Source organism: Moschus berezovskii, chromosome 27, assembly GCF_049115385.1.
Source record: "Moschus berezovskii isolate FMDL1 chromosome 27, NW_MosBer_1.0, whole genome shotgun sequence".
Lineage (NCBI taxonomy): Eukaryota > Metazoa > Chordata > Mammalia > Artiodactyla > Moschidae > Moschus > Moschus berezovskii.
Window position 1 is genome coordinate 42299161 of NC_142486.1, and position 27681 is coordinate 42326841.

The following is a 27681-nucleotide window of genomic DNA, read 5'->3' on the forward strand; positions in this document are numbered from 1 at the left end:
ATAGGTTAAAGTGGTCTCAGATTAAGAGGCTCCCAAGTCATCTTGGCAAAAGCAAAACACATCCTTTCTGCACGGAGAATCCTCTACGACAGCTCTCAGGATTCCCAGAGATAAACTTCATGTGAACATGAGCTCACAATCAAAGGTCACCACAACGTATGTGGGAAAGGACCGCTTATTGCAGTCAGAAGCCAAAACAACAGAATTAGATCCCAGATATTGGAACTGTCCGCCACAGACTTGGGATAAATATTATTAAGTGTTTACTTAAATAAATGATGGGAATAAAAAGTGGACAAGCAAGCAACAAGAAGCTATCAGAAACGATCAGGCAGGACCAAATAGAATGTTTGAAAATGGGGGAAAAAAAAATCAATGTCAAAATAAAAGCTCACTGGTAGATTAGATATAGCTGAAGAAAGAATCACTGACTTAGAACACAGAGATATGAAAAAGTACCCAGAATGTTTCATGTACAGAAAAGAAGATGGAAGAAATCAAAGAGAGGTTAAGAAAAGGAGGAAAAGTGAAAAGATCTAATATCATACATCCAACTGAAAAGGCCACTGAGGGGAGAGGCAATATTTTACAAAGAGAGGCTGAAAGATTCTCATAGGACACAAATCTATATGTTCAGCAGGCATAACGTTTCTAAGTGCGGTAAGTAAAAAGAAAACCGCACCTGTGCCCTAGGACCCAACAAGTCCATTCTTAGGTACACCAGCACCGAGAACAAAAACATGGGGCTCCCCAGAGACCCCCAGGGGTCGGCACTATCCTGACTCGGAAGAGTGACCCTGGGGGGCAGGTGCTGGGTGCTGGTGACACAGATGTGTCCAATGCATCAGCAATTCTTCCAACTGTACACACGTGTGTCTTGTGTGTGTGTGCACATAACACTTCAATAACAAGTTAAAACGAAAGAAATACACACACCTAAACACCCCAATAAACTGTGGAAAATTCTGAAAGAGATGGGAATACCAGACCACCTGACCTGCCTTTTGAGAAACCTGTATGCAGGTCAGGAAGCAACACTCAGAACTGTACATGAACAACAGACTGGTTCCAAATAGGAAAAGGAGTATGTCAAGGCTGTATATTGTCACCCTGCTTATTTAACTTCTATGCAGAGTACATCATGAGGAACGCTGGGCTGGAAGAAGCACAAGCTGGAATCAAGATTGCTGGGAGAAATATCAATAACCTCAGATATGCAGATGACACTACCCTTATGGCAGAAAGTGAAGAGGAACTCAAAGGCCTCTTGATGAAAGTGAAAGAGGAGAGTGAAAAGGTTGGCTTGAAGCTCAACATTCAGAAAACAAAGATCATGGCATCTGGTCCCATCACTTCATGGGAAATAGATGGAAAAACAGTGCAGACAGTGTCAGATTTTATTTTTTTGGGCTCCAAAATCACTGCAGATGCTGATTGCAGCCATGAAATTAAAAGACGCTTACTCCTTGGAAGGAAAGTTATGACCAACCTAGATAATATATTAAAAAGCAGAGACATTACTTTGCCAAAAAAGGTCTGTCTAGTCAAGGCTATGGTTTTTCCCGTGGTCATGTATGGATGTGAGAGTTGGACTGTGAAGAAAGCTGATCGTCGAAGAATTGATGCTTTTGAACTGTGGTGCTGGAGAAGACGTTTGAGAGTCCCTTGGACTGCAAGGAGATCAATCCTGGGTGTTCATTGGAGGGACTGATGCTAAAGCTGAAACTGCAATACTTTGGCCACTTCATGCGACAAGTTGATTCACTGGAAAAGACTCTGATGCTGGGAAAGGGTGGGGGCGGGAGAAGGGGACGACAGAATGAGATGGATGGATGGCATCACCGACTCTATAGACATGAATTTGAGTGAACTCCGGGAGTTGGTGATGGACAGGGAGGCCTGGCGTGCTGTGATTCATGGGGTCGCAGAGAGTCGGACACGACTGAGCGACTGAACTGAACTGAAACACCCCAAGAAAAACCACAAAAGATGGAGAAGCTAATAGCAACCAAAGGACACAACTCAGATCAGCTACTGTGGGGACAGAATAACAGCCTCTAAAAGACGTCTGCACCCAGAACCTGCAAATGTGCTTGCTCTGTCATAGCAAAGGGGGACCACTGCAACAAACAGAATGAAAGCTGCTAATTCACTGTCCTTAGATGGAAAGAGTGTCCCAGACTGTCCACGAGGGCCCTCCACTGTGGAAGAGCAGGCAGAAGACTGGGAGTCAGGATGGAGCGCGAGGAGGATCAGCCCGTCACTGCTGGCATTAGAGGAGGAAGGTGTGGGTCAAGAATGGGAGGCTTGCAGGTTTCCTCCCGAGCTTCCAGAAAGGAAGGTGGCTGCCGACACTGAGATTCCCGCCCAGCTGTAGTCACTTCTGATTTCAACTCTCGAGCACCGTGAAATCCTAAGTTGTGATGCTTTAAGCCTCTGACTTCCTGGTCACTCATCACCGCAGCAAGAGAAAATGGATGCTCACACAGAGCAGCCTGTCCAGGGCAGAAGGCAGAGGGCAGCCTTCAGCTGCGCCTCAAGGTTTGTGCTTCTAGCAAGACAAGACTTCAGAAATGGGAGAGAAGCTGAGACATTTTCAGATAAACAAAAACGGAGGGAATGTACTCCAAAGACAGTTTCACGAAAGGCCACACATCAGAATAAAGAAGATGGTCCCATAAAGAAGGCATCTAACCAGGCATCCAAGCTGAGGAACATTCAGTAAAAATCCAAGTCTGGAGTTTTGAAAATCGTCCATGTCCAAATGCCTTGAAACAATCTACCAGGACAGACCCAGGAGGAAACATAAGATCTGAACAGGCCTGCACTAAGGGTTACAGATGCCGGACAATGGAGCCTTCTCCGCTCACCCACCTAGGGCTGAAAGCTGCAAACACCTGTCTCACTCCCGGCTGCAGCCCTGGCTGTGACAGCACGTGGCAGGTGCCCAGGAAACCCTGTCCAGTGATCCAGACACCACTGAGACCTGAACTGTGACGTTAGCCGTGGGGCCAACAAGCCAAGGTGTGCCGCAAGTCAGGAGAAGCAGAGAGGACCAGCACAGCCCGCCGGGCCCGGGGGCTGGGTGCAGGACTAATACAGCGCTGGGCTCCTGTGCCTGTCCACAGGGAAGTGCCCGACACAGACGGCAGAGAGGGCGTGTGGCCGCTGGGCTCTCGAAGGCCCCCGAGTGTGCCTGTGGCCTGATGTGGACTCGCAGGTCCACTGGGCCCCAGCCCAGCGTGTGATTGCAGCCACAATGGGAATGGCGGGTCCATGCGTTCCCCTGAGGCTCCACGCCACTCGTGAGGCCCAGTGCCACCTCTGCTGCAGGGAGGAGGGGATTCAGAAGCCAGCCCACCACAACCAAGGCACCACGTCATTGGGGGACCCCGCATCCGAGACTGAGGCCTAGAGCAATGTCTAGAGGGTGACAAACAGTCCAGGCGCCTCGGGGAGGAGTGACAGGTGTCTGAGAACAGAGCCTGGGGCTCCTGGCTATGCTAATATTTTCTTTCTCAAGCTGGGAGGTGCACTGACATTTATTCCTTTTGGTTCATCATAAATCCCACATGATGCATTTTCCCGTGAAGCTACGTGCCATGGTCACCTAGCGGGCAGGAGGTGGCGCCTCAGCTGGACACACCTGTGTGTGAGGTGGGCCAGTGTCCTGTGCCCAGACAGGAGATACACCTCACGAAGCCTCTGGCGGGGACCTTGTGGGAGTGCTGTGTGGACGCTCATGGGGCCAAAAGACACAGTGCATAGAGCCACAACCACAACACACAGCTGTGCCTGGCCTGAAGTCGCCCGGGTCATCTCCTGGGTGGTGCTGTGAGGCTCCTAGAAAAGACCTTCTAGCGTCCTGGGCTCCTGAGATGGAGTGGGTGCCGGCCTGAGCCCCACGGGGACCGGGGAGGAGGGCCAGGCTGCATACCTGACACTCCATCACCGGCTCACAGACCGCCTCCCTACCTTTAGCCCCCTCCCAGGCCTCTCCAGCCCCCCAGCTTCCTGGTGGGGCCCAGAGGATGGGTGTGTGACACGAGCTAACAGATGATGGAGACTGTATTTTTAAAGTCAGACTCTTCGGGACTTCCCTGGCAGTCCAGTGGTGAAGACTCCATGCGTCCACCACAGGGCCACAGGTTCGATCCCTGGTGAGGGAACTAAGATCTCTCATGCCATGTGCACAGTGCAGCAGAAAGAAAAGTCAGAACCTTTGTAAAATAACCTGTTCTTTCAGGGCTCACCACTCAGGTAACAAGTACTTGTGACTCTGAACAATCTGCCCAAATTCAATTTCAAATCCGGGTTCTGGGCAACAAACCCTGGACCTGAGATCCTGCACAGACCTGTGCAGCTGGAGCGCCTCCTGCAGCCGCGCTGTCTCCGGGCTCAGCCACCGCACATGGCCCCGCTCCAGCTTCCCCCTCCTGTGCAGCTCCTCCCGCAGGCCTCGGTCCACCTCCTGTGACTCTGTGTGCAGCGTTGCCAGCTTGGCCTTCTGACCCTGCAGCATGCCAACCTTGAGCTGGAAGGCCCGCTCCAGCTTCCTCCTCTCCTCTGCAAAGGCCCTTTTCATCACCTCCATATCCCTCTTGTGGCCATTAACCTGAGGAGAGAGGCATGAGTGATGTCGGCTGGGGGCCCCCAAACACAATTCGCTTGACGAATCAAGGCTGCCGGGCCCAGCATCCAAGCAGCGGGTGGCCCGGCTTCAACAGGCTGCTGGGGCCGGTGAAAGGCTCCCCATGGCTTGTGTGGCCGCCTGCTTCCGTCACTTCCTGTAACCTCCGCTGCAGCCTTGTGGGGAGGCCCTGCAGGTGCAGAAGGGAGGCTGGCGGCCGCAGGAGGAGGGCAGGGGGGAGCAACACCCTCCACGAGGCCTGGAGGACAAGGCCACAGCAGGAACCCAGGGGCAGGACCACCCCGCTGCCGTGGTGACGCCTGGCAAGTCATGGGCACCATTCCTCCACAAAACCCACCACAACCGAGTGACAGAGCAAGAGACACATTTACCCAACAAGACAGGCTTGGCCAGGGCGGCCTAGGAGCCCCTGCGTGCTAAATCGCTTCAGTCGTGTCCAACTCTGTGCAACCCTGTGGACTGTAGCCCACCAGGCTCCTTTGTCCATGGGATTCTCCAGATAAGTAGACTGGAGTGGTTGCCATGCTCTCCTCCAAGGGATCTTCCCAACCCAGGGATCGAACCTGCAGCTCTTATGTCTCCTGTACCGGCAACATAGCTCCTCTTTTCCACTAGCGCCACCTGGGGAGCCCCTGGCGCGGGGCAATCCCAGGAACTACGATTCTGCTCCCAGAATCTGCTTCAGCTGCAACAGAGCCAGGGGCTGTGACTTGCCAGCGCAGGGCAAACAGGGAGGTCTGGCCTCTGCACCGGCCTCTGGACACGGGGAGGGACCCTGCTCCCTCCCGTCATTAGCTACTCCTCCATCCTGCCTCCTTCCGAAGGGGGTGGAGGCAGAAAGTCAAGGTCAGGCACATTCCCTGCACACCTCTGTCCCGCTGAGCGCGCTCACTATGGGCAGATGTGTACGCAGATGCGTCTCAGCAGCAGGAAGTTCCCCGATCTCTTTGGCCTCCCTCAGTCCCCTGACCTTGGTCTCCAGCTGGATCTTGAATTCTTGGTGATGCTCCTTCAGTTGCTCCAATGTGATCTCTGTTTTTATACTCGCTGGGGCAGAATCACCCATGAACATGACGGTGCCTGAAAATAAGAAGACATCTCCATTGATGTTCTGCCCAGGACACCACGGGACCCGATCCAACCTCCAAGCCGACCCTGGAGGAAGCACAGCCTTCTGTGGGCCCTTTCTAACAGAGGAAGGCGGCACTGGTGCTCAGAGGCCATGGGCCGGGGACTGTCTGCTGTGCCAAGTTCTCCAAGTTGGCATTTTTACAGATCAGCATTTCGAGTCTTTGTGAGAACACAGGTCACTCAAAGGTAGAAACAGGGAGGAGGACTCCTGCCAGATCTGTGAGGCTATATGGGGCCCACGCCTACCCCTTTGACCACGGCAGGCACACAGAGGGGCAGGGACCACAGGAAAATGTGACCCGGGCTCAGACAGCACTTCAGGACGAGGCGTGACAAAGCCATGTCTTCAAGCTCTGTTTCAGCTTCCTCCTTTTTTCAGAGGCCCTCGCCGCTCACTGTTACATCACATAAAGCATGAGCGGGTCTCAAAGAAAATGTCACGCAAACTAAGCTGTCGTGGACTGAGGCTCCGACAGATCATAGGGAGGGGGTGGGAGCTACACCTGGTCCCGAAGATCCTCCCCACCAGCAACATCACCCGGCTTTACAGCTCATCACAAATAGGTGCCTGTAGACCCACAGCACGTGTGGCCAGCCCTCCTGGGCCCAGGTGACCCCACGCCATGCGTGGTAGGGGGCACACTCAAGGCTTGATTCACAATGCGAGTGTGGCCCCTACTGGGGTTTCATCCGTGCCGGAGGATGGGCTCGAAAGTGAAAAGAGCAGACACATCCTGGCCTCTTGCCTGCTCTTTTCAGTTCCCAAACTGTTTTCCATGAAAAAGAGGGACAGACTCGGCAACATCTGGCAGAGAGAACTTGGGATAAGCATCTTAGGAAAGAGAGCATCCCATTGCCCTGACAACAGGAAGCTGCCGCCTGGGTCAGGAGTGGGCCCGGTTGGATGCACGGCCAGCTCAGCCAGCTCGGCCTCCACCACCCACGTGACCCCTGCACCACAGCGCTGCTGTCCTGACCGCCCCTCCTCCCTAGAAGGGGCTGATAGACGCTCCGCGGCCAGATGGGGGCGAGGGGAAGAGAAAAGGCTCCAGCTGTGAGAGCGCTCTGGCTGCGTCGGCGCCAACACGAAGCTCGGGGCTCCCTCCGGTGCTACGACCCAGAGCCTTCTGGCCACCGCACCCGGGGCGCAGGTCCTGGCTCTCAACAAGGGCCACACACTCCTTGCAGCTCAGGCCAGTCCAGGGAAAAAGACAACCACCCCCTTTCCTGTGGCCACATGGGCCGCTGACACTCATCGAGGGATGCGATGACATCAGCCACACGCCAATAACCCCTGGCTGAGGGCAGCAGAGCTGTGGCTCGGGGCCAGCAGAGTCCACTGCTGCAGGTGAAGGCCTCCGAGCGACCAGGTGCACAGGAGACTCACCCGTCTTCCCTCAGAGGCCCCGAGGAAAGCTGACATGGGCTGCCCGTGCCAAAGCCATCACAGGCCGTCCCCCATCACCCCCGCCCGTATCTCCTTCCATCCTCCCTGCCTTAGGAGGCTCACAGGGGACACGCCTGCCCTGAGGTCACAGCAAGGTCATCGTAACCTTCACCACTTACTCTGTCCAAGCAGTAGGACCTACATCCTCCTCCATCTCCCTTGGGGCTCTGGGTTGCCGAAACCCCTGGCCTCAGATAGGATCCTTCTCCCACACCAGTGGTCCGAAGGACTTGTGACCCCCTGGGCAGTGGGCTGGCCCACCACCCCGTCCCCGGGGCAGGAGCACACAACCCACCACCTCCCAGCAGACCCACCATCTCCAAGCACCCAGCGCCTACCTGCCGGGCCGTGTCCCGGGGGCAGGCGGCCACGCCGACTCGGGGCCGTCTGTGTCTGCAGGCCTTCCAGGGCGGCCTGCAGCTCGTCGCTGCGGTCCTGCAGGTCCTGTGGGCAGAGCCAGACAATTCCTCCAGACACCGCGGCCACCAGGCCCAGGAGCGGGGCATGGGGCCGGCGCCCAGGGAACAGTTTAGGCCCCAGCAGAGCAGGTCCCGACTTCCAGGACGGGGCACTGACACTACACCCGGGCACCGAACGGCTCTGGGAGCAACAAGGAGCGAGTCATTTCCCAACGTCTTATGCCTGGCACCACCTTCCATCACTGGATACACAGAAGGGACCCAGGGGGAAAAACGTGCAGTGAAAGTGAGACATGGAGAAAATAGACCTTTTAACACCTGAAACCCCAAGAGTTTGGGGGAATACGCTCATAAGGGGTAGGGGAGATTCGGGGGGACGGGAGACTTAAGAGGAAGGGTCTCTGGGACCTTCCTGGTGGCGCAGCGGTTCGGACGGAGTGCTTTCCCTGCAGGGGACTCGGGTTTGCTCCCTGGTTAGGGAACTAAGACCCTGCAAGCTGCATAGCACAGAGGGAAAAATAAAAGAGAAAGGGTCTCGTCTGTAACAAGCATCATTTATCCACCCAAAGAATCAAATATAACTCAACAAGCGCACTTGGTCACTTGGCTTTTACAGGCCAGCGCTGAGGAACAGAGAAGTCACAGCTGCAGGGCCTCTGGCCACTCTTCAGCTAAACGGTTCAATACTTGTCTCCATTTTATAGAACGCAGTTCCACGCAGAAGTTTTTTTAAAAAGAAAAGTTGCTTTCTTTGAAGAAAAAAACTTTTTGTAAGGTGTAAGAGTCATTGATTTGCTCAAAGTTCCTCATTCTACAAAAGAAGTAACAAAGCCAATGGCCTTCTTACTGAGCCCTATGCCAGCTACTTCCTCAGATTAACAAAAAACACACAGATTTTTAACTATAAGAGACAAAATGAATATGTAAATCCTTCTTATATAATTAAACAACGCTTGTGGCATGGCATGACATTACTTTCTAACTAAATCATGTGCTTTAAATGCAAAAATAAGAATAAATCAATATCAAACTCCTGTCTGTAGCAGTCGATACAGTTAATTTAGAAAGAATAAATATTTTTTAAAAACAGGACAGGGGACTTGAAGGAGAAAATCTTTATTTGAATCAAGCAGGCCAAAACTGAAGAGATTCATCCTTAAAAGGATGTTCATTTCCTCCAGATGAAAACTGGTTAACTAAAATCAGTCAAGAATGAATTATCCACATTTTGGGTTATTTAGAACAAAATTTAAAACACACAACAGATCGCTCTTTACTGTCTAGTATACTTCTATCCAACCTCTCATCATTAGTTGGTATATACAAAAAGTATGAGTGTAATCTCAATTATCATCTAAATCTGGTGAGAAATTACAGTTGAACTTCATTTCCTCAGCCTGACGTTTCAAGGGGAGGACTTATACTCCTACCCTCCGTATGAGAAGAGAGGAGATTTATCTAACAGGTGCGTTTGGGACATGGAACTAAGAAGTGCTTGCTTGGTTCCAAATCTCTTCTTTGAAAAGAGGTTATGTGCCCACAGCACTGTGAACTTGGGTTCTGCAGCAGGCAGCCTGCCCCTGGGATGGGGGTCAAGCATTTGCTTCCTCCTCTTAGGCCTGCGTGGGCAAGTATCTGACGTGGGATGAAGTGTCTGGAGGCCCGCGGTGACTGCACAGCTAAAGCACATCCTCCAGGTTCACGGCTCTCAAGTACTAAGACCCAACGTAGCTCCAGTGCTATCGAAGAAATCTTAGACTGCTCTTCTATGATGGCGAGAAGCCAAATGAGAAAACAGGTTAAGACTGCATTTAACACGGGCTACTTTTCTCTGTATCACCAACATCATGAAAACACCACCAAAACCATGAACCCGTGTGCACTGACTGAAATGGATATTTTAATCACAATGATTACACAACGGAAACTTGTTGCAATTTAAAGACTCCCCATCATTGCTATCTCAGTCATCATTCAGCCAGGTGATGTCAAGACAGGGACAAAAGGGAGCTTCATTTACAAGTTTTAAATATTTGATTTAACTACTAACTTAGAAACACTCTACAACTGCTCGGCAAGATATGTTTCAGAAATGTAAATCAAAATTCTGTAAGTAAAATAGCAATTAAAGATGTGCTCTTGTATAAGAAAATAACAAAAAAATTTTAATCTAAAACCAGAAATTAATCTTTTGATTAAGTATTACAAGTTTGTTTAATTCATAAAAAGGATTTATCTAGGATTCCTTCAAATAAAAAACATCCATACGTTTGTTATGTTTAGATGCCAGTTAGTCAATTACGCTTAGGGGTAGAAAAACCGTGGTGGGAGCAGCAGAACCTGGAAGTGATTATGAACCACCGCCAAAGTGAAATGAAATGGAAAGTTAATCAAACTTCTCAAAGTACACTTTCGGTTACTAGACAATAAGATTTCATTTCTAAAGTAGAATTTCAATGCAGCTTTTCAAGAAATTTAAGATTTTAAGAAGTATCTCTTAAAAACGAGACATCTAGAACAAAAAAATCATTAAATATCTCCTTGATGATCACAGTTGATTATGGTTTTACTTAGGGTGCATAAGTCAAAAAAAAAAAAACACAACTCAGAAGTTCACCAGATTAAAAACAAGGATCATTTATATCACAAATCTGAAACCCAATGAAAAAAATAGAACTAACCTTGGTCAAGTAAGTCTCCATGCTGTCATTTGAAGGGCGTGGAATTGAGGTAGAAAACCCTACGTTCGCTCTTGAAATAAGATTTGCATTGAACCCTGAAGTAGGATTGAAATTTCCAACAGAAGAGGGCTCCAGGACCGGCCTCCTGCTAAGAGGGCTGAATAAAGATCCGTTCTGCTGTTTCTCCACCTCAAGTTTGGTGCTCATCTCTGCCAGCCTCTCATTAGTCCTGGGGAAGATGGAAAGCACCAATTTCATTCATGTTTCCCTAAATGACTGGCATTTTTAAAGTTGCCACATAGTAAATGGAATTGTCATTAAACTGTTTGCACACTGAAGACACAGAGCAGACCTCCTGTAATCAATGACAGCTGTAATCCTGTTCTAAACAAGTCCCCATGCGTCTGGCCTCCTCAAGTAACAAGTCACAGTTGGGAGAGAGAAAGGGCGTCAGAGAGAAAGGGAGGTGGCCTCCCAGTGACACTTGCTGCCTCTGGGACACACCTGCCTCCAGGAAACAGTTCAGGGATGAAGAAACACACTATCCCACAAAACCATTTTCAAGTGCTTCCTTTCACCACCCTTGTACATACGTTTCACTCATGACCTCTGAGAAATTAAGCATTTGGCTCTGAGGTATCACCTAGAGCCACAGTCTCAAGGGGGGGATGAGAGAGTCAATGGGTGAGACAGAAGAGAGCTAAAACAGCCCCAGGAACAATGACAAGTGTCCTGTGCTTTTCCAAAGTTCACTTTATGTTACTTCACTTCTACGAAGAGCCTATGTCAGCACCTCTTTCTGATGGTCCAAAAAACAACAATAAAGATCTGGAGACAATTTCTGGTCTCATTTAAAAAGCCAAAACTCTAAACAGTGTTCACTGTACGTTTTACAGGGAGAGGCATCGCGCTCCCCAAGCAGGGAGACCGGCCCCACCGAGCTCCTTCCCCGGAAGCCAGAGCCCACATCCCGGCATCAAGTCTCCACAGCCCTGAACCCTGTCTGAGCACCTGTGCTTCCCCTGTGCAGATTCACTTTGTGCATCAGCCAGCAGAACGTGCCCTCGGGGACCTGCTTCTTTGCTGTACGCCGTTTTGGCTTAGGCTTCCTAGGAACGCTCTGCTTTCAGACAGTGGGGAAACCTGGACTAGGCACTGCAGGTGCGATCTGCCCTTTCCATTCTCCACACATCCCCTCAGTCAGGTCACTACATTACTTGGAGCCACTTTGTGATTTACCCTGCCTTTAATCCATGTGTTAATTTCCCCCTATTTCATAAGTATGCTTTGACATAGCGTGGAAAGACTTGATACAGTACTAATAGTTTGTCTTCAGGCGCCCCCTTAGCAGTGACCATCTAGTTAGCTTTCACTTCCTACTAATCTCATGTACCCCGCTCTGTAACAATTAGGCTTTAGAGACAAATTAATGAACTAAATTTAGTTTTTGTGATTCTGTGTTTTGACTTACTTGTCTAGTTTATCTTGCAATGACTTTCTAACTTCACATTCTACTAGGTAGAGTTGCTTATATTTTTCCAACTCTGCTTTATTAGAATCTTCTGCAACGTTTTCATTTTGGAGAGTTCAGATTCCAAGTCTTTAATTCTGAGTTCCATCTGCTGAGATCCAGCTTGTGTCTAAGGCAAATTGAAAAAGATAACAGTTTTAAAATAATCATTAACCTGGAAAATTATACTTGTTCCCTTTAGTTTTGAGTCAGTGATTCAGAGAGCGATTTTAAAGGTTAAAAAAAAAAAAGAACAGGAGTTTAAAACAATTATTGTCAATGTGAAGTGAATTAAATCTGAATCATAAAATTAAAGTGGAATCACTGTTATAGTAGTACTTATATAATCTGATAATTCAAAGAATAAGAGGATCAACTTAAAATTTTAAAAACTGAACAAGACAACTTAAGAATAATTCAAGAGGATGGTGCCAGTTTTAAACCACAATATTTTCATTTCCTCCTAATGGTCCTGTTTTATACCAATTGGTCTTCTAAGTAAAAGGATTCTCTAGTGAGAATCATTCTGATAGGTCAATTCAGTGATAACTGTGATGGAAACTGAAATATTTAAAGGGAAAACAAGTGTCCCCCTTCTTTCCAGAAATCTACAAAACTAACTGCTCTAAGGGAGGTAGAGGAAACACATAAACTGTATACATCCAAAATGTAATGGACAGTGAAAGTGAATTCAAGCACATGACAGATCAACAAATTAACCTGCAAAAACAGGTTGACTTCTTTTAATTTCTCTACGAGATTCTGTCTCTCTCTTTCTCCAGTCTCCTGTTGATACTGCTCTACTGGACTGTGTTCTATCATATTCATTTCTATATGACCTTTGAGGGTCACGACTTCTTGCTCCAACTTCTTTTTCTTCTCTCTAGTTCTTTACATTTCTTTTGCATTAGCTTCATAGATAATAACTCTTGTTGAAAAACTTGATTTTTTGCATCCAGGTGCAGACATTTTGAAGATGCAGTTTTCAGCTCTGCTGGAAGACCATCAGTCTTCAAGAATAAAATGATACCGTTTGCTAATGAAGAAAGTAGACTGAGCACAGCCTAACCCAAACCCAGGATCAAATAAATAACGATGGTATCTGTATTGTAGAATGTAGGACCAGGGATTACTCAGAGGATCAAGAAAGAAGTTCAAACCACCAAGAGTCACAAAATATATTCTTCACTGTCATCTTTGGCACGCAGCAATTGCACTTGATTTTACACTCTTTTCTTGTTCTACAATAATATTTTTCTATCTTTCCTCATAAAATGAGTACAAGTCACCTCTCAGTAGAATGTCTCTTACTCCTTCCCCCATCTTAATGTCCCAGGATTTTAAAGAAGTTTGAGGGATACTGCATTGAGTTATCAAGGGCTAAGTTAATAAATGCCTCCCAAAAGAAGACTGTGGGAAGAAGACTCTAAGTAATAAATCTCATAAATATGATTCTAATCCCATAAGCCTCTGAAGTACAAAGACTTTTTGCTAATTTGAATTGCATTCCAAAGAGAAATTATTTGCAAAGTGAAAGAAATCCCATTTCCTAACAGTTTACAGAGATGATCATTTTTCTTAATAGCAGCAACAAAAAATGCCTCATTCCTGTAATCCTCTGTTACTGTCCATTTATGCAAGACAAGTGCTGTGCATATCAATAAATGTTCCCTGTTACACCGACATATACTTAGCCAAGATTCCCCCTCACGGAAGAAATGTCAACAGTGTAAAATTAGGGGCTAAACTGTTCCTCAGAGACTAGGTAACAAGGGCTGATGTGAAAAGGCTCAATGAGAGCTGGACAGTCAGGAAAGCTCCATGAAGGAGGAGAGACTGGGCGCCAGGTCCACTGTCAAGACAGAAAGGACAGTCTGAGCAAGGGCCAGGGAAAGGTGAAATCAGCCAGCTAACTCTGAGGATAAGATTCAACCACAGGGAAATACAAACATGTCCACACAGAATCATGCAAATCAGTGTTCACAACAGCATTATTACTAGCCCCGAAGTGGAAACAACCCAAAGCTCCATCAAGTGGCTTAGCTTACTGCTGACAACCAACAGAAACGGAAGAGCTGATGCGTGCTATCACATGGATGAACCGTGAAAACACGACGTCAAACGAGAAAAGCTAATCCCAAAGGAGCACAGACTGCACGATTCCATTCATACAAAATACCGAGAACAGGCATGTCTACAGAGACAGACATGAGACTGGGGGTGGCCCGGGGCTGAGGGAGATGGGAGGCCACGGGTGGTGGCTAAGGGATGCAGAGTTTCTCTTAGAGGGTGATGGAAATGCTCTAAAATGGACTGTGGTCACAGGTTACACCTCTCTAGACGAAGAGATACTGAACTACACACGTTGAGTGGGTGAATTCTATGATATGTCAATCATATCTCAATAGCTTTTCAAAAAAATCCAACGGCAGGATCCAGATAATCTTCTTAATTCTCTAGTTTGGATGCATGTATTCTACATCATCTGAGTGCCTCCATGCTTTTACCATATATTCAAAATGAAAAGGAAAGAAGGCAGTGCCTAAACTTCAACTGGTTTGTATAATACCCTTTCTGCACAAGTCATTCTGAAATCCATGAAATAAATACAAACAGAACTCTACAGCCATTCACAAAAGGGAAGATGAGAAATGATACTTTTTCTGAACGTTCCATTAAACTCCTATTATCCTCTGATTTTAATCTGGCTTGCCTCGTCATGGTAATGCAGCTACCACTTAAAAAAGTATTGTTTCAAAGAAAAAAAAGGCTCTCAACTTGTGTGAACAATGAGGCACAATTCTCAACTTTCCTAAAGGTAAAAAATATGAGAAAAAATAATATAATGCAAATGGCAGGATGAAAGTCAGAGTTTAAGAAACGAGTGCATTATAAAGATAAGAAAAGTGTAGTAAGTTACTTGTAACAAAAATACAGAAGAGAGCTGACCATGAAAATGGGTGTCCTAAAACACTTTATCCTACATATTAACTGTCAACATGTTCAATTTCGTACACACCTGACTTGTGAGTTGACGGAGTTGTAGTAGTTTAACATTGTTCTTTAAATCCTGCGCCGCAGCTTCTAAGTGAGCGCAGTAACATGCCAGGACTTTCAGTGACGCCTCCAACATAGACTGCTTTAACACAGTGTCGGCCAGCTCTTGCTGAAGTTGTCTCACAACTGCCTAAGAAGACGCTCTGTCACTGAGTTTATCAAGTCACTCTACTATTATGTTAATAGATAACTCCAACAGGTGTACTTTGAAAATTATCACCATAGACAGCAACTCACCTTCTTTTTCCTCCTCACTGAATCTGGTTACAGACACAGAAGGGGCCACCCTCCAGCCTTCCTGATATTAAGTTACTCAGACAAAGGATGTGGCCCCACTGTCCACGCTCTGCCCTTCCCAATATGTCTGCAGAGCTTCACCACCTCGTGTCCAGAAAGAAATGAGTGTGTAGGTGGGACAAGTGGTGAAAAATTTTCCACAGTGTGGAAACATTTTCCCTCTTTTTTTTTATTAGAAGCTTTGATTAACTCAGAGATTGTCACATATTCCAACCAGTGCTCAGATCTTTCGCACAGATTCCCACCTCAGCAGAAAAATGAGGCCATTCCCTTGTTGCTTTTGATATCTAGTAGAAGGAAATGGCAACCCACTCCAGTGTTCTTGCCTGGAGAATCCCAGGGACGGGGAGCCTGGTGGGCTTCCGTCTATGGGGTCACACAGAGTCGGACACGACTGAAGTGACTTAGCAGCAGCAGCAGCAGCAGTATGTCTATGTCTATCCCGAACTCCTAATTTATCCCTCCTCCCCACCTTTGCCCTTGGTTAACTGTGAGGCCCTCCTGGAGAGCACAGGGAACTCTACTCAATATTCTGGAGTCACCTACCTGGGAAAAGGAACTGAAAAAGAATGGATATATGTGTATGTATAACTGAATCAATTTCCTGTGCAACTGAAACGAACACAAAATTGTAAATCAACTATATTTCAATACACAAGGAAAATGAAATTTAAACATTGAGGCTGCTCCCATGGCCTTCAGGGAGCCTTGATAACCTGGCCTCCACCCGCCTCCAGACCTCAGCCCCTACAACCCTCTCCCTGACTCACTCCGTTCCTGCTGCTCATGAATTCTGACACGCTTCATTTTTGGAGGACAAACTTGGATTCACATGGTAGTAATTGATCCTTAAAATGAGAATTATGAGCAAATTGTTTGTAAAAATGTTCTAGTTCAGTTCAGTCTCTCAGTCGTGTCCGACTCTTTGCCACCCCATGAATCACAGCGCGCCAGGCCTCCCTGTCTATCACCAAGTCCCGGAGTTCACTCAAACTCATGTCCATCGAGTCGCTGATGCCATAAAGCCATCTCATTCTCTGTCGTCCCCTTCTCCTCCTGCCCCCAATCCCTCCCAGCATCAGAGTCTTTTCCAGCGAGTCCACTCTTCGCATCAGGTGGCCAAAGTATTGGAGTTTCAGCTTTAGCATCAGTCCTTCCAATGAACACCCAGGACTGATAGCAGTGGGAAGATTAAATCAAGAATAGTTTTGCTAAAGCTCACCCTCTGAGTCCCAAATTATGATTTAATGATAAGCAGATACATCTGAAGAGTTGAGAGGCTTTAAGAATAAATGATTCAAGGCTGAAATGTTTCCCACATTAACTCAAATTGACCTGAATAAAAATAAAATTGTACCAACAAATATAACAAAAAGCTATGAAAAGCTACTGAAGCCAAAGGAAGAGATATATAGCCTGGGGGAAACCTGGAATTGACTGTCAAGGTAATCCATGTAACTGAAGCTTAATTTGGAAATATTCATTTCAGGTTTGAGCATTTCCTTTATCTGCTTCATCATGATACTGACATGTGGCAACATAAAGATTAAAATTATTACCTTAATACTAAAAGAGTTAATTGCTAATACCTGTCTATGTTAACAATTTAGGACTGAATCTCTTAACATTTCACAAACGACACGATGTCCCTACTCAAAGTGAAGCATTTCTTCAGAGTCTAATTTTTATTGGCTGGATACAAGGTATGCTTGTAGGCTGGTTTAGAGACCATAGATTCACAGCCTGTGTATGTTTTATATTCAACTAGATTCCACATTTCGCCAGAATCAAGAATCACTTTGAACTTTCTTTCAGGAAGGCTGAGAATCATTTCTCCTTCTGGATACTCACTTCTCCTGCTTTCTCGTTTTCGTACTGATCCATTCTCTCTTTTAAATGATTCCATTCGTTGATTAACTCCCTGTTTCTTTCCTCCAGCATCAGACCTCGTTTCTCACGTTCGGCCTGAAGCTTTCTCACGATCTGCTGAAACTGGTCTTGGATGCTGATGACCGTCTTCTCTTTCCTGTCGGCTCTGCATCATCCAGCTGCTGTCGGAGCAACAGGTTTTCACTCCGGAGTTGACACAATCTCTCCTCTAAGGATTCCTGCTTTCCAAGGTATGTATTCACTTTGCCTTGCTCGTTCGGATACATGTGTTCAGTTTCCTGCTTTCGACACTCTGCTTGACTTAGGTCTCTCTGGACATGTTCTAACATCAAAGTCTTTTCTCGAAGATCATCTCTGGTGTGATGCAGCTTGATTTTCAGCTTATTGAACTTACTTTCCGCTGTAGATGGTTGCTGGGAAAGCATCTCGTTGTTATCTTTTAGATGAGCCACATCGGACTTCATTTTGTCCTGCAAGCATAACCACTCTTTTGCTCTCTGGAAGGCCAGTTCCAGACCTCTCTTTGATGTCTGACCGTGCTCATGATCGTGTAAGGCAGCAGCCAGTCTGGAACGGTAGGATCTCACTTCCGTTTCCAGCCTTTGTTTGCTTTCTGTTTCGTTCTCCAGCTTCGAGTTTAGCTTTGTATTCTCCGCTCTCAGAGCATTAAGCTGGCCTGGAAAGTGGGGTACAGTCTTTGTTAACACTTCCTCATGCAGTTTTATTGCCTTTTGAAGATCCTCATAGTTTACTTTGAGCATTTCAATGTACTCCAAATAGCTCTCTTCCTTTTCCCGGTGCTGATTTTTCAGTGCGTCTCTTTCCAGTCTTAGCACAGCAATTTCATCCTGCAGCATGTGGTTTTTGTGCAACAGGTCTTTTGCTTCTTCACAACTATCAGAAACCTGAGCGAAACAAAGGAGATTTTTAGCTAGTACTCAATAAAGTGACATTTCATGATCTCCTCTGAAATGAAAGACTAACCTCTATGTTTACACAATGAAAAGATAGCACTAACAGTGTCTCCAACAGGAAAAAATCAGGTTCAATACAATCCTCAGACTTTATACAAGGAGAAATTCCCAAAAGTTCAAAAATTTAATGGACGACAATGAATCCACGAAAGTCACAAAGAAATCCCAAGAGACTTTTCAAGAAGCTCAGAACTGGAGAGGTTTCCTCTCTGAACTACAACAAACCCAGAAGGCTTAAAATAAAAGATTCATAGATCTGACTACACTTAGCAATTGCATCTGATGTGGACTATTTATATAATGGAAAACTAGTAAGCCATAAAAAAGAATGAAATAATGCGATTTGCAGCAACAGGGATGGACCCAGACACTATCACCCTAAGTGATGTAAGTCAGTCAAAGATAAGGATATCATACTGCTTATATGTAGAATCTAAAATGAACCTATTCACACAACAGCAAAAGACTCATAGACACAGAAAACAAACTTATGGTGATCACAGGGGAAAGCGGGGTAGGGGAACGGATAAATTAGGATGTTGGAATTAACATATACACACTAGTAGAGATAAAATAACCAACAGAGATCTACTGTACAACATAAGGAATGACACTTAATATTCTGCAAGAAGAATCTGAAAAGGAATATGTGTGTACGTGTGAGTGAGTGTGTTTGTGTATTAGTCACTCAGTCATGTCTGATTCTTTGCGACCCCACAGACTATAGCCTGCCAGGCTTCTCTGTCCACGGAATTTCCCAGGCAAGAATACTGGAGTGGGTAGCCATTTCCTTCTTCAGGCTGCTGCTAAGTCGCTTCAGTCGTGTCCGACTCTGTGCGGGTCACCCCAGAGACGGCAGCCCACCAGGCTCTCCCGTCCCTGGGATTCTCCAGGCAAGAACACTGGAGTGGGTTGCCATTTCCTTCTCCAATGCATGAAAGTGAGAAGTGAAAGTGAAGTCGCTCAGTCGTGTCTGACTCTTAGCGACCCCATGGACTGCCGCCTACCAGGCTGCTCCGTCCATGGGATTTTCCGGGCAAGAGGACTGGAGTGGGTTGCCATTGCCTTCTCCACCTTCTCCAGGGATCTTCCCAACCCAAGGATTGAACCCAGGTCTCCTGTATTGAAGGCAGATTCTTTACAGTCTGAGCCAGCAGGGAAGCCCTGTTTATATAATATACACACACATATCCATGTATGTGTGAATCACTGTGCTGTACACCTGAAACTAACAGAATATTGTTAATCAACTATAATTCAATAAACAGCACCACTTGCTAGGTTTATAAACACTGCCATCCGATACCTCCTATACAGCTACTTCACAGTAAGAGCCTTAACTCTGTAATAATGATGGTATCTATATTGTAGAATGTAGGACCAGGGATTACTTAGAGGATCAAGAAAGAAGTTCAAACCACCAAGAGTCACAAAATATATTCTTCACTGTCATCTTTGGCACGCAGCAATTGCACTTGATTTTATACTCTTTTCTTGTTCTACAATAATATTTTTCTATCTTTCCTCATAAAATGAGTACAAGTCACCTCTCAGTAGAATGTCTCTTACTCCTTCCCCCATCTTAATGTCCCAGGATTTTAAAGAAGTTTGAGGGATACTGCATTGAGTTATCAAGGGCTAAGTTAATAAATGCCTCCCAAAAGAAGACTGTGAGAAGACTCTAAGTAATAAATCTCATAAATATGATTCTAATCCCATAAGCCTCTGAAGTACAAAGACTTTTTGCTAATTTGAATTGCATTCCAAAGAGAAATTATTTGCAAAGTGAAAGAAATCCCATTTCCTAACAGTTTACAGAGATGATCATTTTTCTGAACAGCAACAACAAAAAATGCCTCATTCCTGTAATCCTCTGTTACTGTCCATTTATGCAAGACAAGTGCTGTGCATATCAATAAATATTCCCTGGTACACTGCCATATACTTAGCCAAGATTCCCCCTCACGGAAGAAATGTCAACAGTGTAAAATTAGGGGCTAAACTGTTCCTCAGAGACTAGGTAACAAGGGATGAGAGCTGGACAGTCAGGAAAGCTCCATGAAGGAGGAGAGACTGGGCGCCAGGTCCACTGTCAAGACAGAAAGGACAGTCTGAACAAGGGCCAGGAAAAGGTGAAATCAGCCAGCTAACTCTGAGGATAAGATTCAACCACAGGGAAATACAAACATGTCCACACAGAATCATGCAAATCAGTGTTCACAACAGCATTATTACTAGCCCCGAAGTGGAAACAACCCAAAGCTCCATCAAGTGGCTTAGCTTACTGCTGACAACCAACAGAAACGGAAGAGCTGATGCGTGCTATCACATGGATGAACCGTGAAAACACGACGTCAAACGAGAAAAGCTAATCCCAAAGGAGCACAGACTGCACGATTCCATCCTTACAAAATACCGAGAACAGGCATGTCTACAGAGACAGACATGAGACTGGGGGTGGCCCGGGGCTGAGGGAGATGGGAGGCCACGGGTGGTGGCTAAGGGATGCAGGGTTTCTTTTAGAGCGTGATGGAAATGCTCTAAAATGGACTGTGGTCACAGGTTACACCTCTCTAGACGAAGAGATACTGAACTACACACGTTGAGTGGGTGAATTCTATGATATGTCAATCATATCTCAATAGCTTTTCAAAAAAAATCCAACGGCAGGATCCAGATAATCTTCTTAATTCTCTAGTTTGGATGCATCTATTCTACATCATCTGAGTGCCTCCAAGCTTTTACCATATATTCAAAATGAAAAGGAAAGAAGGCAGTGCCTAAACTTCAACTGGTTTGTATAATACCCTTTCTGCACAAGTCATTCTGAAATCCATGAAATAAATACATACAGAACTCTACAGCCATTCACAAAAGGGAAGATGAGAAATGATACTTTTTCTGAACGTTCCATTAAACTCCTATTATCCTCTGATTTTAATCTGGCTTGCCTCGTCATGGTAATGCAGCTACCACTTAAAAAAGTATTGTTTCAAAGAAAAAAAAGGCTCTCAACTTGTGTGAACAATGAGGCACAATTTTCAACTTTCCTAAAGGTAAAAAATATGAGAAAAAAAATAATATAATGCAAATGGCAGGATGAAAGTCAGAGTTTAAGAAACGAGTGCATTATAAAGATAAGAAAAGTGTAGTAAGTTACTTGTAACAAAAATACAGAAGAGAGCTGACCATGAAAATGGGTGTCCTAAAACACTTTATCCTACATATTAACTGTCAACATGTTCAATTTCGTACACACCTGACTTATGAGTTGACGGAGTTGTAGAAGTTTAACATTGTTCTTTAAATCCTGGGCCGCAGCTCCTAAGTGAGCGCACTAACATGCCGGGACTTTCAGTGACGCCTCCAACATAGACTGCTTTCCCACAGTGTCGGCCAGCTCTTGCTGAAGTTGTCTCACAACTGCCTAAGAAGACACTCTGTCACTGAGTTTATCAAGTCAGATAAATATGTTATGTTATGTTAATGGATAACTCCAACAGGTGTACTTTGAAAATTATCACCATAGACAGCAACTCACCTTCTTTTTCCTCCTCACTGAATCTGGTTACAGACACAGAAGGGGCCACCCTCTAGCCTTCCTGATATTAAGTTACTCAAAGGATGTGGCCCCACTGTCCACGCTCTGCCCTTCCCAATATGTCTGCAGAGCTTCACCACCTCGTGTCCAGAAAGAAATGAGTGTGTAGGTGGGACAAGTGGTGAAAAATTTTCCACACTGTGGAAACATTTTCCCTCTTTTTTTTTTTATTAGAAGCTTTGATTAACTCAGAGATTGTCACATATTCCAACCAGTGCTCAGATCTTTCGAACAGATTCCCACCTCAGCAGAAAAAGGAGGCCATTCCCTTGTTGCTTTTGATATCTAGTAGTATGTCTATGTCTATCCCAAACTCCTAATTTATCCCTCCTCCCCACCTTTGCCCTTGGTTAACTGTGAGGCCCTCCTGGAGAGCACAGGGAACTCTACTCAATATTCTGGAGTCACCTACCTGGGAAAAGGAACTGAAAAAGAATGGATATATGTGTATGTATAACTGAATCAATTTCCTGTGCAACTGAAACGAACACAAAATTGTAAATCAACTATATTTCAATACACAAGGAAAATGAAATTTAAACATTGAGGCTGCTCCCATGGCCTTCAGGGAGCCTTGATAACCTGGCCTCCACCCGCCTCCAGACCTCAGCCCCTACAACCCTCTCCCTGACTCACTCCGTTCCTGCTGCTCACAAACCCCGCCACCCTTCATTTTTGGAGGACAAACTTGGATTCACATGGTAGTAATTGATCCTTAAAATGAGAATTATGAGCAAATTGTTTGTAAAAATGTTCTAGTTCAGTTCAGTCTCTCAGTCGGGTCCGACTCTTTGCCACCCCATGAATCACAGCGCGCCAGGCCTCCCTGTCTATCACCAAGTCCCGGAGTTCACTCAAACTCATGTCCATCGCGTCGGTGATGCCATCCAGCCGTCTCATTCTCTGTCATCCCCTTCTCCTCCTGCCCCCAATCCCTCCCAGCATCAGAGTCTTTTCCAGTGAGTCCACTCTTCGCATCAGGTGGCCAAAGTATTGGAGTTTCAGCTTTAGCATCAGTCCTTCCAATGAACACCCAGGACTGATAGCAGTGGGAAGATTAAATCAAGAATAGTTTTGCTAAAGCTCACCCTCTGAGTCCCAAATTATGATTTAATGATAAGTAGATACATCTGAAGAGTTGAGAGGCTTTAAGAATAAATGATTCAAGGCTGAAATGTTTTCCACATTAACTCAAATTGACCTGAATAAAAATAAAATTGTACCAACAAATATAACAAAAAGCTATGAAAAGCTACTGAAGTCAAAGGAAGAGATATAAAATATAGCCTGGGGGAAACCTGGAATTGACTGTCAAGGTAATCCATGTAACTGAAGCTTAATTTGGAAATATTCATTTCAGGTTTGAGCATTTCATTTATCTGCTTCATCATGATACTGACATGTGGCAACATAAAGATTAAAATTATTACCTTAATACTAAAAGAGTAAATTGCTAATACCTGTCTATGTTAACAATTTAGGACTGAATCTCTTAACATTTCACAAACGACACGATGTCCCTACTCAAAGTGAAGCATTTCTTCAGAGTCTGATTTTTATTGGCTGGATACAAGGTATGCTTGTAGGCTGGTTTAGAGACCATAGATTCACAGCCTGTGTATTTTTTATATTCAACTAGATTCCACATTTCGCCAGAATCAAGAATCACTTTGAACTTTCTTTCAGGAAGGCTGAGAATCATTTCTCCTTCTGGATACTCACTTCTCCTGCTTTCTCGTTTTCGTACTGATCCATTCTCTCTTTTAAATGATTCCATTCGTTGATTAACTCCCTGTTTCTTTCCTCCAGCATCAGACCTCGTTTCTCACGTTCGGCCTGAAGCTTTCTCACGATCTGCTGAAACTGGTCTTGGATGCTGATGACCGTCTTCTCTTTCCTGTCGGCTCTGCATCATCCAGCTGCTGTCGGAGCAACAGGTTTTCACTCTGGAGTTGACACAATCTCTCCTCTAAGGATTCCTGCTTTCCAAGGTATGTATTCACTTTGCCTTGCTCGTTCGGATACATGTGTTCAGTTTCCTGCTTTCGACACTCTGCTTGACTTAGGTCTCTCTGGACATGTTCTAACATCAAAGTCTTTTCTCGAAGATCATCTCTGGTGTGATGCAGCTTGATTTTCAGCTTATTGAACTTACTTTCCGCTGTAGATGGTTGCTGGGAAAGCATCTCGTTGTTATCTTTTAGATGAGCCACATCGGACTTCATTTTGTCCTGCAAGCATAACCACTCTTTTGCTCTCTGGAAGGCCAGTTCCAGACCTCTCTTTGATGTCTGACCGTGCTCATGATCGTGTAAGGCAGCAGCCAGTCTGGAACGGTAGGATCTCACTTCCGTTTCCAGCCTTTGTTTGCTTTCTGTTTCGTTCTCCAGCTTCGAGTTTAGCTTTGTATTCTCCGCTCTCAGAGCATTAAGCTGGCCTGGAAAGTGGGGTACAGTCTTTGTTAACACTTCCTCATGCAGTTTTATTGCCTTTTGAAGATCCTCATAGTTTACTTTGAGCATTTCAATGTACTCCAAATAGCTCTCTTCCTTTTCCCAGTGCTGATTTTTCAGTGCGTCTCTTTCCAGTCTTAGCACAGCAATTTCATCCTGCAGCATGTGGTTTTTGTGCAACAGGTCTTTTGCTTCTTCACAACTATCAGAAACCTGAGTGAAACGAAGGAGATTTTTAGCTAGTACTCAATAAAGTGACATTTCATGATCTCCTCTGAAATGAAAGACTAACCTCTATGTTTACACAATGAAAAGATAGCACTAACAGTGTCTCCAACAGGAAAAAATCAGGTTCAATACAATCCTCAGACTTTATACAAGGAGAAATTCCCAAAGGTTCAAAAATTTAATGGACGACAATGAATCCACGAAAGTCACAAAGAAATCCCAAGAGACTTTCCAAGAAGCTCAGAACTGGAGAGGTTTCCTCTCTGAACTACAACAAACCCAGAAGGCTTAAAATAAAAGATTCATAGATCTGACTACACTTAGCAATTGCATCTGATGTGGACTATTTATATAATGGAAAACTAGTAAGCCATAAAAAAGAATGAAATAATGCGATTTGCAGCAACAGGGATGGACCCAGACACTATCACCCTAAGTGATGTAAGTCAGTCAAAGATAAGGATATCATATTGCCTACATGTAGAATCTAAAATGAACCTATTCACACAAGAGCAAAAGACTCATAGACACAGAAAACAAACATGGAGATCACAGGGGAAAGCGGGGTAGGGGAACGGATAAATTAGGATGTTGGAATTAACATATACACACTAGTAGAGATAAAATAACCAACAGAGATCTACTGTACAACATAAGGAATGACATTTAATATTCTGCAAGAAGAATCTGAAAAGGAATATGTGTGCACGTGTGAGTGAGTGTGTTTGTGTATTAGTCACTCAGTCATGTCTGACTCTTTGTGACCCCACAGACTAAAGCCTGCCAGGCTCCTCTGTCCAAGGAATTTCCCAGGCAAGAATACTAGAGTGGGTAGCCATTTCCTTCTCCAGGCTGCTGCTAAGTCGCATCAGTCATGTCCGACTCTGTGCGACCCCAGAGAAGGCAGCCCACCAGGCTCCCCCATCCCTGGGATTCTCCAGGCAAGAACACTGGAGTGGGTTGCCATTTCCTTCTCCAATGCATGAAAGTGAAAAGTGAAAGTGAAGCCGCTCAGTCGTGTCTGACTCTTAGCGACCCCATGGACTGCCGCCTACCAGGCTGCTCCGTCCATGGGATTTTCCGGGCAAGAGGACTGGTGTGGGTTGCCATTGCCTTCTCCACCTTCTCCAGGGATCTTCCCAACCCAAGGATTGAACCCAGGTCTCCCGTATTGCAGGCAGATTCTTTACAGTCTGAGCCAGCAGGGAAGCCCCGTTTATATAATATACACACACATATCCATGTATCTCTGAATCACTGTGCCGTACACCTGAAACTAACAGAATATTGTTAATCAACTATAATTCAATAAACAGCACCACTTGCTAGGTTTATAAACACTGCATCCGATACCTCCTATACAGCTACTTCACAGTAAGAGCCTTAACTCTGTATAAATAGACTAAATGTTGTACAAGAAGTTTTTCCTTGAGAATATGCTACCTTCCAACATTTTAATAGGCAATTACAAGAACTACACCTATTGACAACTGTACTAAGCACTTCTACAAACATCACTTAACTCATTAGCTGTAATGATTCTGGAAAGGAAAGAGTTAAACATATGAGAAGCTGCTGCCTTTCCGCTAGGTATGTGTACTCTACTAGTCCTCTTACATCCAACCACGTGTCTCTAGGACAAACACATCAATACAAAACAAGCCTCCTATTTCAGTCATGGTACAGACACTAATGGTAAATAAGGTAAAATTTAGAGAGCTCTTAGAAAACTATGAGATTATTTGCTGCTGCAATAACTTTCATTATCTCTCCATAATGTTTAAAATATTAAGATGGGGAAAATACAATGAAAAACACTTAATAACTATCACTAAATACATACTATGCATATCTGTCACTGTTTCCAAAAGTTCCCTGTACTGAAATAGGACAATCACAGAGCAGAGTGCTCATTTTCTCACAAGTAGAAGAATGACATCCAAAATGTGGTCTCTGAACTGCCTATAGTTTCCTCCTTACCATCAGGGGAAGTGATAAACGAACCTAATGAGCAACTGAGGAAGTGAAATCATTACCAAAACCCAGAATACCTATTATTAGTAGCAAGAGTTCCCCCGCCTTGGTGTGGGGCGGCACTTTTATAAGTTTATTCTAAAGAAACAACTTTTTAAAGTGTTCAAGTGTTTTCACAACGGATGTTGCAGTTTTTACAAAATGAAAAACAGTACGTGATGTGAAAAGGTCGTTGATGGGGTATTGGTTACAGAAATGACAGTGGAGCCAAGAACGGACTCTGATTTAGACACTGACGGTGACAACGTGCATGGAGTGACAGACACGTTCACCCCAAAGCAGAGGGACTTTGTCAGGTAGTGTAGTTGATGGTGGACCACACACGGTCTTCCCTGCCTAAACCACCAGCAGGGTCCCAGCTCCTCCGAGAGTCACAAAAGATTTGAGATCCATTCCTATGGAACATATTAAAGGCCTCTCCTTGGATGAGGCCATCGCATGTCACTACCTCACTGCTCTAGACAAATGGATTTGAATGACAAATACTACTTTCTCGAGCTCTTCACGAGAGCTTTTTGTTGTGGGAGATCTGCTGCTAAGACCTCGGGGACGGGACCCAGTCCGTGTTTGAGAGGGACATCGGGTGTGGGAGCAAATCCCTCTGCTCTGAGATGCCCCTCGAGAACTCTGCAGAATGAAGGACACCCAACTTCAAGAGTGTCTGGTTTCTACCAACTGCTGGAAAAAAATTCCTGCACCTCTCGAGGATGCCAGTTAACACCTGTCCTTGAGGACTCTACTGTGAGGGAGAAGGCAGCTGGGAAAGCTGGAGCCAGCTCTGAGCTGTTCATGGGGCAGGTGGACTGGAGGGCTGAAGGGCACAGAGGGAGGGGGGGTCCACGACCCTCAGCCACCTGCCAGATTGAAGGCCAGAGGCAACCTGATGTAAAATTGGGCACGATGGTCCCTCCCAGTGCCTCTTCTCCCCTAGACCTGTTTACTCACGAATGGTCCGCCAAGGCTGAAGGATCTGTTGCCTGAGGTGGGCTGAGAGCTTAACCTCCAGTTTCTAGACCATTCTCAACCCTGTGGTTTCTCAGTATCTATTCTGTGAGCTACTGACATGTCCTCTTCCTCCCTCTGCTTGAAAAAGTGCACCCAGCATGTCAGGATCATACAATTCTTATTTCCGGCCTTGTTACTTTGGGAATTTTGAATTTCTTTTGTTTTTAACAAGTAACCTAAAATTTCCTATAACACTAAACGAAATGATACTAAATAAATGGTACTACACTAAATAAAGTGGTATTTTTTTAAAGGGGGGATATTATAAATAATACTGATGAAATAAGTGTTAGAAATTTGAAA

At 45.3% G+C, this 27681-nt stretch overlaps 2 protein-coding genes and 2 pseudogenes across 8 annotated transcripts in view; 1 reads left to right on the top strand and 3 right to left on the bottom strand.

The window, feature by feature from the left end:
• The window catches only part of LOC129545166 (liprin-alpha-1-like), a 257633-nt gene that overhangs the window by 82795 nt on the left and 147157 nt on the right, over window positions 1-27681 (top strand). The window lies entirely within an intron of this gene.
• LOC129555064 (uncharacterized) overlaps window positions 1-27681 on the bottom strand; it is a 65936-nt gene that overhangs the window by 6280 nt on the left and 31975 nt on the right. The window contains 6 exon segments of the mRNA XM_088833136.1: window positions 4356-4615; window positions 5520-5731; window positions 7568-7673; window positions 10330-10558; window positions 11801-11891; window positions 11894-11969. Of these exon segments, the coding sequence (XP_088689262.1) occupies window positions 4356-4615; window positions 5520-5731; window positions 7568-7673; window positions 10330-10558; window positions 11801-11891; window positions 11894-11969 (974 nt within the window).
• Window positions 15021-17987, bottom strand: LOC148773714 (ankyrin repeat domain-containing protein 26-like; annotated as a pseudogene). Its single transcript, XR_016036627.1, has 2 exons — window positions 17045-17987; window positions 15021-15045 (listed from the first exon to the last, which is right to left on the bottom strand). The product of XR_016036627.1 is annotated as an ankyrin repeat domain-containing protein 26-like (transcript).
• LOC148773715 (ankyrin repeat domain-containing protein 26-like) lies at window positions 20103-26808 on the bottom strand (annotated as a pseudogene). The gene is made up of 5 exons (XR_016036662.1): window positions 26719-26808; window positions 25395-25637; window positions 23381-24324; window positions 21317-21484; window positions 20103-20168 (listed from the first exon to the last, which is right to left on the bottom strand). The product of XR_016036662.1 is annotated as an ankyrin repeat domain-containing protein 26-like (transcript).